At 56.4% G+C, this 12,275-nt stretch overlaps 1 protein-coding gene across 5 annotated transcripts in view; it reads left to right on the top strand.

Moving 5' to 3' along the window:
- Positions 1–3,684: 3,684 nt before the first annotated feature.
- The window catches only part of CHD4 (chromodomain helicase DNA binding protein 4), a 29,560-nt gene continuing 20,969 nt past the window's right edge, over positions 3,685–12,275 (top strand). For 3 of the 5 annotated variants that reach the window (XM_075552156.1, XM_075552157.1, XM_075552158.1), the window contains exons 1-12: positions 3,685–3,841; positions 4,705–4,882; positions 8,209–8,330; positions 8,531–8,746; positions 8,952–9,070; positions 9,192–9,433; positions 9,662–9,789; positions 9,960–10,095; positions 10,245–10,423; positions 10,639–10,878; positions 11,693–11,896; positions 12,036–12,241. In XM_075552156.1, the coding sequence (XP_075408271.1) occupies positions 4,783–4,882; positions 8,209–8,330; positions 8,531–8,746; positions 8,952–9,070; positions 9,192–9,433; positions 9,662–9,789; positions 9,960–10,095; positions 10,245–10,423; positions 10,639–10,878; positions 11,693–11,896; positions 12,036–12,241 (1,892 nt within the window). In that variant the 5' untranslated portion in view covers positions 3,685–3,841; positions 4,705–4,782. The remainder of the gene's footprint in view (positions 3,842–4,704; positions 4,883–8,208; positions 8,331–8,530; positions 8,747–8,951; positions 9,071–9,191; positions 9,434–9,661; positions 9,790–9,959; positions 10,096–10,244; positions 10,424–10,638; positions 10,879–11,692; positions 11,897–12,035; positions 12,242–12,275) is intronic. The other 2 variants (XM_075552160.1, XM_075552159.1) reach the window with 2 other exon arrangements.

The raw sequence follows: 12,275 nt of genomic DNA on the forward strand, positions 1-12,275 counted from the left end.
TCTTTGAGGGCCAAGCGGGTCTTAAGATGGGGTTCTCTCCAATCTTGCTTAGGGCTGGGTCCCCAGGATGCCTGGAGAGGAGGCACAGTTAGGTAAGGAGGAGATTCGGTAGTGCCGCTGTAGGGCGAATACCACAAGTGGCTTTGACAAACAAATTCATCTCCTCACGGTTAGGAGGCTGTGTGCGCACGCACGCACGCACGCACGCACGCACGCGAAGGGTTGGGGGCGCTCCAGGGGGGCTGCCATACCCAAGAGCCCCCGTTCCTGTTCCTCCCTGCTCACTGTACTCACTGCCACTGGTGCAGACGCTTAGCGACTCAGACTCAGGACAGGGTAGAAAAGGCCCCGTGAGTTTCTCAGACCCTAATTCTATTCAAGGGAGTAGAAAAACCCGTCTTTCTCCCTCAGAGCACTGTTGGTCTAGAACTCAGACCTTGAGAATCACAGCCTACCTCATAACCCCCATGCCACCAAATTCAGAGCACTGCCTCTAAGGTAAGCCGTTTCCTCCCTCTTGGCTCTGGAGGGAGAACCTTGTCTCTTCAGCTTCTGTTTCCTGGACCTTTAGCCATCTAGGGTGCTGACTGCACCATCTCTGTGTGCTACCCTGCATTACTTGTTTAATTGGTTTTATACCTCAAAAAAGGATTGAGGACACACCCTATACTAATCCTGTCTCATTAACATAACAAAGACTCCTGGTCCCAAGTGAGATTACAACCCCAGACCTAGAGGTCCGGATTTACCACACATTTTTTGGGGGGGCGGGGGAGGGTGGGAAGGGGAGGACACAACTCAAGCCATAATGAAAGGTATATATTGGGGGAGGCTACCTTGTGTCATCATTTGTGGCATAGTTGAAGGAGGACGTTACTAGGTTCACTGGATTTGTACAGGGGGAGAGGAAGATGGCTAACATGCTGCTCAGTTTATGTGGGGTGAAGAATGGGGGCTCAAGAAATGGAGATTTAGGCAATTGGGATATTATGAGACTTCAGGACATAAAATCAGTAAGTTTAAAAACATAAATACATAAGCAGTGTATTATATAATACACATATAAATACATAAGCAGTATATTATAATAAAATTAATATATATGACATTGAGGGCAAACAGGATGGGGTTGCCTGAGAATGAGAGTAATTCTTCCGGCATGTTGATTTGTCTCTCAAGGAAGAAACAATGCTACTATAGGATTTCTGTATTAGGGATGCTAGGTGGATGAGTGTTGCCTTTTACCCAAATCCCTTACCATGTAGAGATCAGATTGTTCTCATTATCCATTTATATTGTAAACACTATTGGAATATACTTTCTAGCCTAGGACCACCAAAAACCTCTAAGAGATGTTCTGTCAAAAAAAAAAAAAAGAAAAAGATATGCTCTGGCTTGAGACCAGGTGGGCAGTTTTAGTCTCCATAGCAGGAAATTAGGAAATAGAACTCAGTTCTCCCTTGATGTTATTGTTGTTGTTCGGGGCTCCTGACTTGATTCTGACTCATAGTGACCCAATGCACAACAGAATGACACACTGCCCAGTCCTGCACCATCCTCACAATTGGTCTTAATTCTGAGCCCCTTGTAGCCGTGATGCCAGTCCATCTCATTTTACCAAGCATGATGTCCTTCTCCAGCCACTGTTTTCTTCTGATAACATGGCCAAATTTTGTGCGATGAAGTCTCACCATCCTGCCTCTAAGGAGCATTCTGGCTGTACTTCTTCCAAGACCAGATGTGTCTGTTTTTTTGGGCAGTTTATGGAACTCTCAATATTCTTTACCAAGACCATAGTTCAAATATGCTGCTTTTTCTTCTCTCTTCCTTATTCAATGTCCACCTTTCATGTGCATATGAAGCACAATTGAAAATGGCTTCTGTCAGGTGCACCTTAGTCCTCAACACCCTTGCTTTTCAACACTTTAAAGAGGTGCAGCAGATTTATCCAATATAGTCTGTCATTTGATTTCTTGGCAGCTGCTTCCATGAGCACTGATTGTGAATCCAAGCAAGAAGAAATCCTTGACAACCTCAACCTTCTCTGTTTGTCATGATGTTACCTATTGGTCCAGCCGTGAGAATTTTAGTTTCTTTACATCGAGTTGCAATCCATACTGAAGGCTGCAATCATTGATCTTCATCAGCAAATGCGTGACATTAGACATTTCTATTTTGCATCAAAGTTTGTTTAATTGTATATGCTTTCTGAAGGGAGGTGCCATAGTCTTGGCATTCTCCAAGGTGCTTAGCAACATCTGTCAAAGTTAATGTGAGGGGTGATAAGTAGTAAGTAGAAGGTGAACAAGTCCTGGTTCTTGGTATACACATGTAAGTCTCTCCTTGGGAGTGGCCTAAGTCCAATGAGCTGGGGGACTGGGGAGAGAACTACTTGGGATGTTGAAAAATTGTCTTTGAATGGAAGTGTTTGATTATTATGGATGTCCTGTGATGGATGAATCTTTATATAAACGTTTCATCTGGCCAGTATGGTGTTTAGTTGGTCTTACACAAAACTTAAGTTCAGGTAGGGGGCAAGTATCTGAGAGATACTTAGATTTAGTGTGAGATGTGTGGGGTCCTGGGTTGACTCTCGGCTCTCGAGTGCCTGGAAATTATAGGAGGCTTTATGCCAGGGTAATACTTTGTCCCCCAAAGGGGTGAGGGTGGGAACAGGCAGTGTGGGTTATAAAAGACTGACGGCCGTTGGAGATGGGAGAGGTACATGACTATTCTAGGATGCCTGGCTAGAAGAGTATAGAGGTGGTGGGGTGGAGATGACAGCAGTATGGTAAGTCTGGTTGACCACGGCTCCCTTGCGGTTATGATTGGATGTCAGGTAGGGGAGTAAAACTGTGTATGTGAAGGCATCTTTCTACTGTTCAGGGAAAGGGTGCTCCGGTGTCCATTTGCGGGCTGGTAGAGAGCTAATGATCACTATGGCCTATGGCTTTGATAGGGAAGGCGTGGCTGTGGAACTAGAATGTGAAGGCTGGGAGTGATGTGGGCTCCAGAAGGGACGGAGGGCAGCTCCGGGGGTTAGCTATTATGGGATGCCAGTATAGAAAGTGGGAGACTGATTATTACTGGATGTGTGTGGGAGGAGGCCGAGTGTCCGTTGTTAGACTTGGGGGGGGGGTGAGTTTCTGACTATTATGGGATATCAAACTGGGGGTGGATGAAGAGTGGTTATTATGGGATGTCTGTGGGGGACGGACTAAGTATTATGGGATGTGAGGTTGAAGTGCTGGGAGGGGTGCCTATTATGGGATGGCCCTGGGAAGGGAGGGGTAATGAATTATGGGATGTCAGCTTTAGGGCGAAGAGTGAAGAAGTTGGAAGAAGGATGGCTATTATGGGATGCTGCAAAGGGTTAGTTGCAAAGGTCTGCAATATTATGGGATGTCAGCGGCCCTGACACATGTGTACGGAGGGAGAGAGTGTGTGTGTGTGTCTAGAGGGGACTGATGGGGGTGTGTGTATGTGTGTCCGTGTGTATTATGGGATGGCCAGGAGGTGGGTGGTTGCCCGGGTGACACGCGCGCGCGCTCGAAGGGGGCGTGGCCAGTGGTTGCCTGAGCGACGAGGGGGCGGGGGTTGCCCGGGAGACCTAGGGAAGAGGGTGGAGGTAGTGAGGGGGGGTTTGGAGTTGGTTGAGGTTATTATGGGCTGTCCGCGGGGGGGCGGGGCCTGTGCGGTGGGATTTCCCGGCCGGTGTTTCGGGCCCTTTAAGAGGCGACGCCGGAGCCGGAGCCATTTTCCCCCCTTCGGCCGCGGTGAGGAGGAGCCGGAGCGGGAGTGACACCGGGCCAGACTCTGCGCGACCTGCGGCGGCTCCGGGGTGAGGAGAGCGCGGGGTTCCCACAGAGACGCCCTTCACGGCGGGACCAGCCCCGAGGGGCGCTCCTTCACGGGTCCCTTCCTCAGGCGGCCCCAGCCCCGCGAACTGCTCCCTGTCCGGCAGAGCCGACCCTTCCACTCCCTTCCCTGCACGGTGCCCAGCACCCTCCCTTCCCTTCACCCACTGAGCCCTAGACTCGTCCCCGCACCCCCTGCCCTGGGCTTGGTCTCCCACAATGCCCGGCGCCCGCCCCCTCGCCCTTTGCTCAGTTGCCCCCCGGGACACGTGGCCCTACCCCCTTCCCTCTGGAGGCTCCTTCGCCCCCAGCCCCTGCCTGGGGACCCCCGGAGTGCCCGAGCCTCCACGCCCCCTGGTCCCCGCGGCTCCTGAGGCGAACCGGAGTTGTCCCAGCGGCCAGCCTTTGGAGAGCTGCCCTGTCTGGGGACTGGCCCCTCCCTGGGCGCAGGGAGGCGCCCCCCCACCCCCAAGTGACCTTGTGTCCCCGAGCGCCTCGCCGCCCGTCTCTCCTGCTCCCCCCCCGCGCCGCTGCCATTCGGACACCCCCCACCCCGTCACACCCTGCTCAGCCCACCCGACCTCCCCTCCCCACGCCTGCACCGGCCTGCCCTCGGCGGGAGGGGGTGTCGCTGCCTGGCGTCAGGGGGCTCCTGCTGGGGAGCCGGCTTCCGGGCTGTCCCCCAGGAGTGTGGAACTAAGTTCAGCCTGAGTGGCTCGGGTGCCCCGCTAGGGTGGCGGGCCGGGGGGGGGGGGCGGTGGTAGTGGTGGGCGGAAAGAGCGGGTGGGGTGGGGGAGGGGGCTGCGCGTCACTGACTGTTCTCGCTCTTTCCCCCTCCCCCGCACAGTGACTCGGGCCAGAGTCGAGGGCCCCAGGCCGCAGGCAGGAGCAGCTGGGCCCGTTCCCTGGCCAAGAGCGGAAGGGGATGGCGTCGGGCCTGGGCTCCCCGTCCCCCTGCTCGGCGGGCAGCGAGGAGGAGGACGTGGATGCACTTTTGAACAACAGCCTGCCCCCACCCCACCCAGGTACCAGCGGCCCCCAAGGGCCCGGGCAGGAAGGAGGCATGTGGGTCCTCCCTAGTGACTCCGGGAGGCAGGGTTGAGTTTCCTGTCGCCGGCTCTCAGGTGGAAGGCATCAGAAGGGAGTGGTTCCCGGCGGCTGCGGCCCCGGCCCTGGCGAGGGGAGGGTGGGAGCCATGTGCCTGTGGACCCCTCGCGCCTGCCTGCCTGCCTGCCTGCCGCGCTCCCGAGGAATGCGCCGCTGCAGCTCCCAGCTGCGGGGGCTGGCCTGCGCGCAGGCGGTGCCATGTGCGGACCCCCAGAGACTGTGGGGAAGGGGGTCTTGAGGGTCTCCGTGGAGGGGCCCAGCTCGTCGGCCCCTGCACTTGCCACGGTGGGAAGGAAAGACAGGCGTGTTGCTTTTCCCTCGCTCTCTGATTAGTCTTGGCTTCCGAGAGAGTAGCAGTCACCGGTTCTCTGTGCTTCAACTGTGGGAAGTTTGAATCGCGCTCCTCCGCTGGGATGGAGAGCGCTTTCAGGCAGGCAAATTGCTAGGCTGATTTGAGTCGAGAAATGGGGGCTGGAGGAGCCAGAAACAGCCTGAAGGTGATCCTAGGAGAGGTGTCCGTCGGCCCCTGCCTGGGCACCCCCCTTCTCTGGTGAATGGACATCACCCTGGCTTCTGCTGCTGCCTTAGCTTCGTGGGCTGGAGTGATGGGAAGGTGTTAGGGCTTGTGCGGTCTGTGTTCTGGGGTCCTTCCTAGGACTGGCCTGGCAGCATGGTCATCGCCCCGCCTCGGCCCTCAGTGATGAGTGCTGCCAGGCTCCGGAGGGGAGGCCTCTCCTGCCTTTGCTTGTTCAGAGCCCTTCTCGAAGGAGTCCCTGCTTGCTGGCCCTCTGGACCTGCTTTCTCTACCTGCCTTTTCTTTATCATCCCTTTAACCTGAAGCCCCGCTGCCCTTGTTTTGTTTCCCTGCTGGACGGACGTTCAGGTGGTCTGGGGAGATGCTCTCACATGTGGCTTTCTCTAAGGTGGGACCCTTCTCTTGTACCTGAGGCCACTGAAGAAAGGAGCAAGTCTGTGTCTTCTCATGTTATTGCGTCTTCAGCTGTTGGGGGAGAAAACTTGGGCGTGAGGCCCATCATCGTGTGGGGCACCATGGCCAGCTGCTGTGTCGCTGCCCAGGGAGGATGGTGTGGCGGTGATGGTGGTGGATGCTCCCGGCCTTTCTGTCAGGACCCTAGGAATGAGTAGCCTGGTTGGTTCCACATCTTGGCCTCCCTCCCCTTGGTCCCTTGGTGCGGGACTGCCCCGTGTTGACTGGGTGCTGTGCAGACTCCCTGGATGAACTCTGCCCCAAGCTGTAGCGTGACCCAGTTTTTCCACTTGCCACACCCCTTTTCTGCCCCTTTCCCAAATCTCTCTATCTCAGCCAGTGTGCCACTGGCCACGTCAGCTCATTAGCTGCCTGAAAAGTTTCGGGGGCCTGTGGCCCTGGAAGGGTGTCTCCTTGGCCTCTGGGTTTGCCTTGCCCTCGCTGCCAGCTTCAACATAGTTGGCGGGCTGGAGCCCCCTGGAGGGGCGCCACTGGGATAGCTGGGGAGAAGCCCTGCAGAAAGTGACTCTTCCTGGTGAGAATCCAGCCTGGGGTGCTATTCCCAGGGGCATGGGAGGGGCATTCTTGTGCCTGGCCTGATCCTGGGCTGAGGGGGGAAAGGGGAGGCTGTGTTGGCGGGTTGTCCGGGCCCCAGGTCTCAGGTTTCCTCATATCTGTCTCTCACAGGAGGGGCAGGGCCAGGGCCAGAGGCATCTTAGGGTTACTTCCCTTCTTGATGCCTGCAGCTCTGAGCCGAGCCTGTGTGTCTTGAAGGAAGCCCACCACTAGGCCGGTGCTGTTGATTGGTCCTGGGTGGCTAAGAGTCCCTATCCGTTGGATCTGTAAGCAGAGCTCTGGCATCTTGTGGCCCACACTCTGGCGGGGGAGATGGAGTTGGTGACCTCTCAGAGACGGCTCGTAGACTCCCACTCCCACTGCTCAGGCTGGCTATGTGAGGTGTCCGAAATGTGAGGAGCAGGGAGCAGGTTGGTCTGTCCATCCACTCACCATTCCAGCAGGCCCCGTGTTAACCCTTCAGCTCTGGTAACTGAATGGCAGGAGAGAGCAGCCCCGGCCACAGCCAGTCTCTCCCTCTGCCTTTGCCGCTGCCCCAGAGTGGGTGATAGGTGCCATTTGGGAAGTCTTCCGTGAGGGCAGTCTATTCCTTCACTACCTCTCTCTACCCCACCCCCTCCCTTGCCACTTCCTGTCTGTCCCATGTTGGCAGCTGGGTGCCCTGGGCTGGCTTCTGCGGTCAGGAGCCATTTTCCCTCTCCTCAGTGGGTGAGGCACTCCCTCCTTTCCACTCCCTTCTCCACCACTCTCCTCACACACACCCCCACCCGCCCCGCGGGGTGGCTTGGGAAGAGGGAGAGAGGAGGGAGGGAGCTGGTGTGCTGGTGTGAATGTCTTATTACAAAGAAAGCTGCCTTCTGGCCTCACCCCCCCCACCCCCACCCCCCCTTTCCCTGTGCCCCTTCCCACCTATCCCTGCCCTGGAGCTCTTAGTATTACCCCAGGCTTTGTGTGTGCTCCCAGCCAGGGGAGGAGGTGGGGCCAGATGGGAGGAGGATTGGTGGGGGTGGGGGTGGGGGGATGGTGACAGCTGGGCTGATTTGGGCCCCTGGGGAGAAGAAGCTACTGACTGACCCAGGAGAAGCTGGGGAGGAAACAGCAGGGCTGGAGATGGGGGGAAGGAAATTCTGGGGGGAGTGGGTGGGACACTGTGCTGGCAATAGAACTTAGGCCCAGGAGATTTGGGCTTTTGTGAGCGGTGCTCCCCAGGGGGTTTGTTGAAGAGGGTGGCTTCTGGGATGGATGGTGTAAGGAGGTCTCCAGTTGGGGTTTTCAGAGAGGCCCTCCACTTTCTGTGCTCTCGGTGGCTGGTTATGGCACAGGGTCACTATAGAAGGCTGGGCCTAGTTCTCATGTGGTTAACAAGATTCAGCTGCACTGGTGAGCGTTTGGAGAGAGGACGGCTCCTCGGAATGGGGGCCAGGAGCTGGAGGCTGGACAGCTGCCCGCGGTGGGCTTGGCCTGGCAGTCCTATTTCAGGGACATACAGCTCTCTTTGTCTGTTTTTGTCCTGGGTATCAGCTTCCTTCTGTGGAGAGTATAGCTGTTCTCTTCAGTGGAATCTGGGACAAGAGGTGGGGAATCAAGTCTAAAGCTTCCGGATTAGGCCCTAACCTTTTGCTATTGGTCTTTTTCCCCTGCTGACCCCACTTTGCTGCTCATGCACGCATGTGTGTGTAGAAAACGAGGAGGACCCCGAAGAAGATTTGTCAGAAGCAGAGACTCCAAAGCTCAAGAAGAAGAAAAAGCCTAAGAAACCTCGGGACCCCAAAATCCCCAAGAGCAAACGCCAAAAAAAGGAGGTGAGTGGGTGACTGGAGTGTTAAGGGGTTACGAGAAAGGAAGAAGGGTGGAACCCTGGGAAGGGCTTGGTTGGGACTTTTGTTCCTTCCTCTGGAGAGGTGGGCCAGGTCCTTGGGATGGTCCTCAGGGCTGTCCTGAGGCCAGCATGTGTGTAGCATGTGTGTGTCTGTCTCCCTCCTCACCCCCTCCCCTGCTCCAGCGTGTGCTCTTATGCCGGCAGCTGGGAGACAGCTCTGGGGAGGGGCCGGAGTTTGTGGAGGAGGAGGAAGAGGTGGCTCTGCGCTCAGACAGTGAGGGCAGTGACTACACTCCTGGCAAGAAGAAGAAGAAGAAGCTTGGGCCCAAGAAAGAAAAGAAGAGCAAATCGAAGCGGAAGGAGGAGGAGGAAGAGGAAGACGATGACGACGATTCAAAGGTGTGTGGACCTCCATCCACTCTGAGTCAGTCCTAGTTGCTGCTCAGACCCGGCCCTGCCCCTTGAGATGGTTTCTCCCCCACCTTTCTTATTCTTTGTTCTCAGCCCTCTCAACCCGGTCTCCTAAGCCTTAGCTTCAGTTCCGATCCTCGGAGACCATGTGGGGATGAGATTGCAGGTCTGTTGACTTCTTTCCGCTCTTCAGGAGCCCAAGTCATCTGCTCAGCTCCTGGAAGACTGGGGCATGGAAGACATTGACCATGTGTTCTCAGAGGAGGACTACCGCACTCTCACCAACTACAAGGCCTTCAGCCAGTTTGTCCGGTAAATGGGGGTGGGGCGGGGCGGGGCCTGGGGAGGAGGGTGCGCCTGGAATCCCTTCGTGCTTCTCTTGCTCTCGCTCCGACTCTTAAAACGTTTTGTCTATTTCCCATTTCTACACCAGACCCCTCATCGCTGCCAAAAACCCCAAGATTGCCGTCTCCAAAATGATGATGGTTTTGGGGGCAAAGTGGCGGGAGTTCAGTACCAACAACCCCTTCAAAGGCAGTTCTGGGGCCTCGGTGGCAGCGGCGGCGGCGGCAGCTGTGGCCGTGGTGGAGAGCATGGTGACTGCCACGGAAGTGGCGCCGCCACCTCCCCCCGTGGAGGTGCCGATCCGCAAGGCCAAGACCAAGGAGGGCAAAGGTGAAGAGGGCGCCGTGGGACTGGAGTGGCCCTAGGGTGGCTCAGTCACAGCACGGGGAAGCAATGCACTCCTAGCACTGAGGCTGAAGATGGGGCTCTGGGAAGGGAATTTGGGGGACTGAGCAAATTTGCAGGGACTAGTTAGGTGAAGATCATATTTTTCCATGTATTTATTTTTTGGTGTCCATTTGGGAGGGTCTAATCTTAACTGCTCTGTCCTGATGTCAGGACCCAATGCTCGGAGGAAGCCCAAGGGCAGCCCTCGAGTCCCAGACGCCAAGAAGCCCAAACCCAAGAGAGTGGCCCCTCTGAAGATCAAGCTGGGGGGCTTTGGCTCCAAGCGGAAGAGATCCTCGGTGAGTGCCCAGCCCTTAGGTAGAAGGGCCTGCCCTTCCTTCACGGCGCGTGAGAATGGGGGTGGGCAGCCGGCCCCAGACCCACTGTCCATAGGACCCATACACCCACCCCAGAACTCTGTCCTTCCCCTTGGCTGGAACCCCTACCCGTCTCCTTTTCATCCCGCCAGAGCGAAGACGATGACTTGGACGTGGAATCCGACTTTGACGACGCCAGCATCAACAGCTACTCTGTTTCTGACGGCTCCACCAGCCGCAGCAGCCGCAGCCGCAAGAAGCTCCGCACCACGAAAAAGAAAAAGAAAGGTGTGTCTCTCTGTTGTGTCTCTGCATGATGGGCTGGGGTGGGTGTGGGTGGGCAAGAATCTCCCCTAGGAGATCCGGGTGGTGTTTTTTAGGGGGCGGGGGGAGGTGGGTTTGTTCCAATAACTGGGCTTTCCCTCTTCCTTGCCCAGGCGAGGAGGAGGTGACTGCTGTGGATGGTTATGAGACAGACCACCAGGACTATTGCGAGGTGTGCCAGCAAGGCGGCGAGATCATCCTGTGTGACACCTGTCCCCGAGCGTACCACATGGTGTGTCTGGACCCGGACATGGAGAAGGCGCCCGAGGGCAAGTGGAGCTGTCCACACTGTGTGAGTACCTGGCCATTGCGGCCCACGAGGGGCAGGGTGGGGTGATGAAGCCTTTGGGAGACTGGGTGGGAGTGGAACTGGCCCTGGGACTGGCTGGGTGCTTGGGGGAAGCCGTCAATGGAAGGCCGGGCAGTGGGCTCGGACTGGAGTGGTGGTGGTGGTGGTGGGAGGGGGGGCGGGGGGGTGGTAATCTGAATTTCTGGTTTTTGCTGCAGGAGAAAGAGGGCATCCAGTGGGAGGCTAAAGAAGACAATTCCGAGGGTGAGGAGATCCTGGAGGAGGTCGGAGGAGACCCTGAGGAGGAAGATGACCACCACATGGAATTCTGCCGGGTCTGCAAGGATGGCGGGGAGCTGCTGTGCTGCGATACTTGCCCTTCGTCCTACCACATCCACTGCCTGAACCCGCCCCTCCCGGAGATCCCCAACGGCGAGTGGCTCTGCCCGCGCTGCACAGTGAGTGACTGACTGACTGACTGACTGGGCACTTAGCCGAGGGACTTAGCACTAGTCAGTGTGGCATCAGGAGGCTGAGGTGCAGGTGAGGGGTTTTTGGAGAACCATGGACCTTTAAAGAGCCCGTAGCATCGTGGGTTACGCAGTCGGCTTACTAAGTGCAAGGTCACCGGTTGGAAACCAGCCCCTCGGTAGGAGGAAGCTGAGACTTCCTGCTCCTGTGGAGTTGTGTACAGCCTTGGAAACAAACAGGCAGTTCTGCTCTGTCTTACAGATCACTCTGAGTCGGAACCATGATGGCAGGGGATTGTGTTTTGTTTCTCTTACGGACCATGTAGCCTAGCATGCTTCCTGATGCTGTCCTCCTTAGCGTGCCCCTGTGTTTTAGGGAAACGTGAGGCTGACTTTGGACAGAGGAGTGGATGTTTTGCCAGCTTGGTTGGGAGGAGCACAACACTGTCCTAGCCTAGTCCGTGCTGTCTCTGGCCTGCCCCATCGCCCTGCCTCAAGATCTTGATAGCATAAACGGGTGGAATTCTGAGCCCTCGGTTATGTTTGGTAGGCCTACTGGTTCTGGGTTCGTGTGGAAGTGTAGCTGTCGGCTTTGTGGAGCCAGGTGTCAGCCAAATCTGGGCATTTTGGCGATGGAGAGGGGATTCTGGGCATTCTCTTAAACGCCCTCCCCAGAAGGGTTCTGGGATTAGATCCTACTCTGGGGGTGGAGTTTGGTTTGTCCTTTGACGAGCTTGGTGCCGTGGACTGTCCCGCCTCCTCCCCAGGCCTGTGATTTGTCATCGGTTCATCTCTTTCTCAGTGTCCAGCTCTCAAGGGCAAAGTTCAGAAGATCCTCATATGGAAGTGGGGCCAGCCACCATCGCCTACACCAGTGCCTCGGCCTCCAGACGCTGACCCCAACACGCCGTCTCCGAAGCCTTTGGAGGGGCGACCCGAGCGGCAGTTCTTCGTGAAGTGGCAGGGCATGTCTTACTGGCATTGCTCCTGGGTGTCTGAACTGCAGGTAAGTCCGAGTTAAGGCTGGACTGGGGGTGGGCGGGGGCGTTGGCGTTGAGGAGGGAGGGCGGGCAGTGCGGAAACAGCCTTTTGTGGGAAGGGCTGAAAACGGTTCCCGGTGACTTTGCATCTCTCTCTGCTCATAGTTGGAGCTGCACTGTCAAGTGATGTTCCGAAACTATCAGCGGAAGAATGATATGGATGAGCCACCTTCGGGAGACTTCGGCGGTGATGAAGAGAAGAGCCGGAAACGGAAGAACAAGGACCCTAAATTTGCAGAGATGGAGGAGCGTTTCTACCGCTACGGGATCAAGCCCGAGTGGATGATGATCCACCGAATCCTTAACCACAGGTATTAGCAGCTTCCGGCGGGGATGGGGGTATGG

This window comes from Tenrec ecaudatus, chromosome 6 (genome assembly GCF_050624435.1).
Source record: "Tenrec ecaudatus isolate mTenEca1 chromosome 6, mTenEca1.hap1, whole genome shotgun sequence".
In the NCBI taxonomy this organism is placed as follows: domain Eukaryota; kingdom Metazoa; phylum Chordata; class Mammalia; order Afrosoricida; family Tenrecidae; genus Tenrec; species Tenrec ecaudatus.